Source organism: Grammomys surdaster, unplaced genomic scaffold, assembly GCF_004785775.1.
Source record: "Grammomys surdaster isolate TR1022 unplaced genomic scaffold, NIH_TR_1.0 373, whole genome shotgun sequence".
Taxonomy (NCBI): domain Eukaryota; kingdom Metazoa; phylum Chordata; class Mammalia; order Rodentia; family Muridae; genus Grammomys; species Grammomys surdaster.
In genome coordinates, this window is record NW_021604792.1 from 3232061 (window position 1) to 3235498 (window position 3438).

General features: G+C 43.0%; 1 protein-coding gene across 4 annotated transcripts in view; it reads left to right on the forward strand.

Annotated features, from left to right (window-relative positions):
• Positions 1-3438, forward strand: part of Lmo3 (LIM domain only 3) — a 58844-nt gene that overhangs the window by 1449 nt on the left and 53957 nt on the right. Inside the window, exon 2 of one of the 4 annotated variants that reach the window (XM_028780961.1) lies at positions 274-467. The exons of 2 other annotated variants lie outside the window; for them this stretch is intronic. In XM_028780961.1, coding sequence (XP_028636794.1) covers positions 443-467 — 25 coding nt within the window. In that variant the 5' untranslated portion in view covers positions 274-442. Of the gene's footprint in view, positions 1-273; positions 468-2803; positions 2895-3438 lie in introns of those variants that run through there. One more of the 4 variants, XM_028780964.1, reaches the window with a different exon arrangement.

Sequence of the window (3438 nt, forward strand, 5' to 3'; positions counted from 1 at the left end):
GAGGAGATTCAGCACATTTTAACCGGGGCTACTCAGATTGCTGTTATGAAACACAAGTCAGATTTATGATCTTTTTCATACCGAACACGATATGCTATGCTAACACTGCGTGTGACGGTTTAATCAAATCCATTTGTTACCAGGAAGCTAAAAGGGGCCGCTGGGATTTTAGGATTACGGGCAGAGTGAGGGAAGCATGTGGCTTTGTCATTCGCCATCATTTTACATGCTCCCTCGTCCCTTCCCCCACTGCCTGCTTCCCTCGCCCACTAGACCCTAGCTCCCAAAGTGGCTTCACAATAGTGGATCCTGGGCCCTGTATGCTGCTCACCAGATCCACGCTTGGGCCCCAAATTCAAGTGCTTCTCCACTTCTACTGTCTGCCTCCGGGCTTGGTGCTCCATGCGAAGCTACAGCGACTCAGGCACGCCTCAGTCAACTCATGCAGAAACAAGAGAAAAGTTTTGGTAAGGTTACCTTCTAGCACAGATGTACTTTCTCGGGCCGCTAGATACTCGTGGCTAGCTCCACAGCTGCCTGTTCTTCTGCTGCGGAAGATACGAAATATTATTGTTGCTGCTGCTTTTAAAGACTGCTGCTTTCGACCAATTAATCTCTAGGTGCCACAAATACTGGTAAATTCTTTGCAAAACCACCCCTGCGTGGCTGCAAAGACACAGCTACAAAAGGTTGGATCATAAACTCCACAAGGAGATTCTTTGTTAGAGTGTATGTATGTTTCTTATTTTTTTTTTATTTTGCATGTGAGCTGCATCAAAATTGAACCCAGTCTTGCAAATCTCTTGTTGGCCTTTGCCAAGCACTAGCACTTTGCTGCCATGGTAACTGTAATTAAACTGATAAGAGTGGGGAAATGTCAGTATCTCTGAGCCTTGCAGCTGCATTGGAGAAAAAGGGAATCAAATTGGTTCCCAGCTCCATTGCTCAAAAAGGGGAGGGTGGTGGAAGGGACGCGGAGGGGAGGGGGTTGGGAGTTGAAGGGGCAGAACAGAGTTAAGCAGCTCCAGAACCAGAGATTTGGGGACATCTATTTGCATTGTGCTCCCTTAGGGGGCTGCAGCCTGTAGGGGTGCTCTGGGCCAGTGAACAGAGAGAAACAAGCTTTTAGGCCCAATCCAGTTTCCCAATCTGGGTTGGGGAGGGGGTGTGTGAGTGGGAGGAAGATGGGCAGGAGGAGAGACAATCTTTTGTTTGGTACTCTTGGCAATCGGGAGGCTGTGTTGGCCAAATTCTTTTAATCTATGTCATTGCTCCCAGCTGCGAAACCTGCGGACCTGATTTTAGCATCCTCTCTTCCAAAAGCCCTTCTAGATGGAGCCCCCTTCCAGGGCTCTCAAATTGTCCTCTGTAAATCTTCTGAAAGGGGCAGGAATGTTCTCCATTCATTCAGCGTGATCAGTTCAAATAATACATACATGTAAAAAAAAAAAAGCCCATAATGCCTCAGCACTGCACATCTTTCGTTATTCTGGTTATTTTTTAAGCCCCTATGTGTTGTGGAGTTGTGGTTACTTTGTTGTGTTAACTACTGAAGCTAAGACTGTGCGGATGAATGGCACAGAACAAGGGGACATAATAGACGCAATCAACCGGCAGGCATTCTCACAATGCAATCCAGGCAATTAAAAGCTCACCAGAGTTTAAATGAAACGGTTCTACTTATTTCTGCACAGCACACTGCACAGGCTATTATTTATGTCTTTAAAAAAAAACACTATGATTTCCCTTAAACCGTCAAATAACTCAGAATGGCAGGGTCTCAGAGGCAATAAGAATTTCCCTCAGAACGATTTGCATGCCAATCTAAAAACTAGTTATGGTTGCTGATGGGCTATGAGCAACTTGTGAAGTGTCTCTTAGCCACGAACACATAACTCTCCCCAGACATGCTCCTTTGGATCACGAGCAGAGACTGCTCAGTGCTTTCTGCCTTTTATGTGCCTGGCAACATGGTGACTACCAAGTGGTTGTTTTCCTACATTTGTTTTTCTAAAAGCCTAGAATAAAACAGATTGTATTTGCAAGAGAAAGGGGGATGGTCTCTAAAAGGATATGAGGATGGTATAGAAGATATCAGATGCCTTTCGTGGACAAGGCCAAACAGAATGTAAGAGTTTCAGTTATTAATTGGCCTCTGAGTGCTAAATTAAAATGTCAACACAACAAAAACACTTTGTGGAGACAAGCAGGATAGTATTCCTTGTGCCAAATGTTGGTATCCGCTGTCTTGGTTACAGTGCATTTTGAATAAAGATAGCTGACCCTCTACACTTAATAATAATACCATAAGTATGGGTAATAATAATGGTGTATAGCTTACTACCAATAAGAATTATTATTTTTAAAATCTTTTAGCTTAGTGATATATTAAAAAAAAAACTTAGACAATTAGGATAGTTACCCTTAACAAACATTGAAATGCTTTCAGTCATGAAATCCTATGTGTTTTTAGTAAATCAAAAATCCCCCCTTCTTCCCTAGGTATATGACTAAGAGGCGCCTGGGTCTGTTGTACACCGTAATTAATGGGATTCATGCCTTGTGGGACCTGACTAGAAAAGGATAACTAGTTCTGATCAAAGAAACTTCATTTGTTAGAAGTTCTAGAGAGTGAGATTTAGCAGAGCTATCAAGGGTTATGATTAATCTACACTAGGCCCTGAGCTCCTTCAAAGAAAAGGGATCAGAAACCGAAAGCTACAGGGCCACCACCTGCTCCTCTGCACAAATCTGGCTGATGGTCCACAGCTCGGAACCCCACAGCCACGCGTGTCAGACACACAGGACAGCCACCCTGCTTTCTTCCTTGCACGCCTCCCTCCACACCTCTATGAGAGGAGCAATTTTCTTACCTGCATGAAGAATAATCAATAGTATGTGTTGTTCCTTTGCCATTTGTAGCTAGAAAACAAACTCAGCTGTGGCTATGTTTTCAGGCTCCTCATCAGTGGTTGTCATTGTTGGTGTTTTGTTTTGTTTTATTTGTTTCTTTCTTTGGCTGTTTAGTTTTTTTTTTTTAGGGTAGTTAATGAGGGGTTGCTATCATAAGGAAGGAGGGAGTTTACATATCTTGAAGAGAAATGAATCACCAGCATTTCACTTCTCCCTTCTGAGACACTCTTTAACACGAACATGTTTGCTATTTTATAGTTCTGTCCAACCAAGTTTAAAACTTTATGCAAGGAGAGGAAACGAAGTGTTAAGGGAGTGACCCACGGGTGACAGGTAGACCACCTGGTATCAGGTGCACAATACTACTATCATTCAGCTTTACAAGGGACTCTTTCGCTTCTGTGGCTTTCTGTGTTATAATTTGTAATACATGGGAGTCAATGATGTCTGCAGTAGTTTATAGTGATTCAAACCCATCATTTTACAAAGATGAAGCTTTAATAATTGGTCAGCACTCCTTTCTTT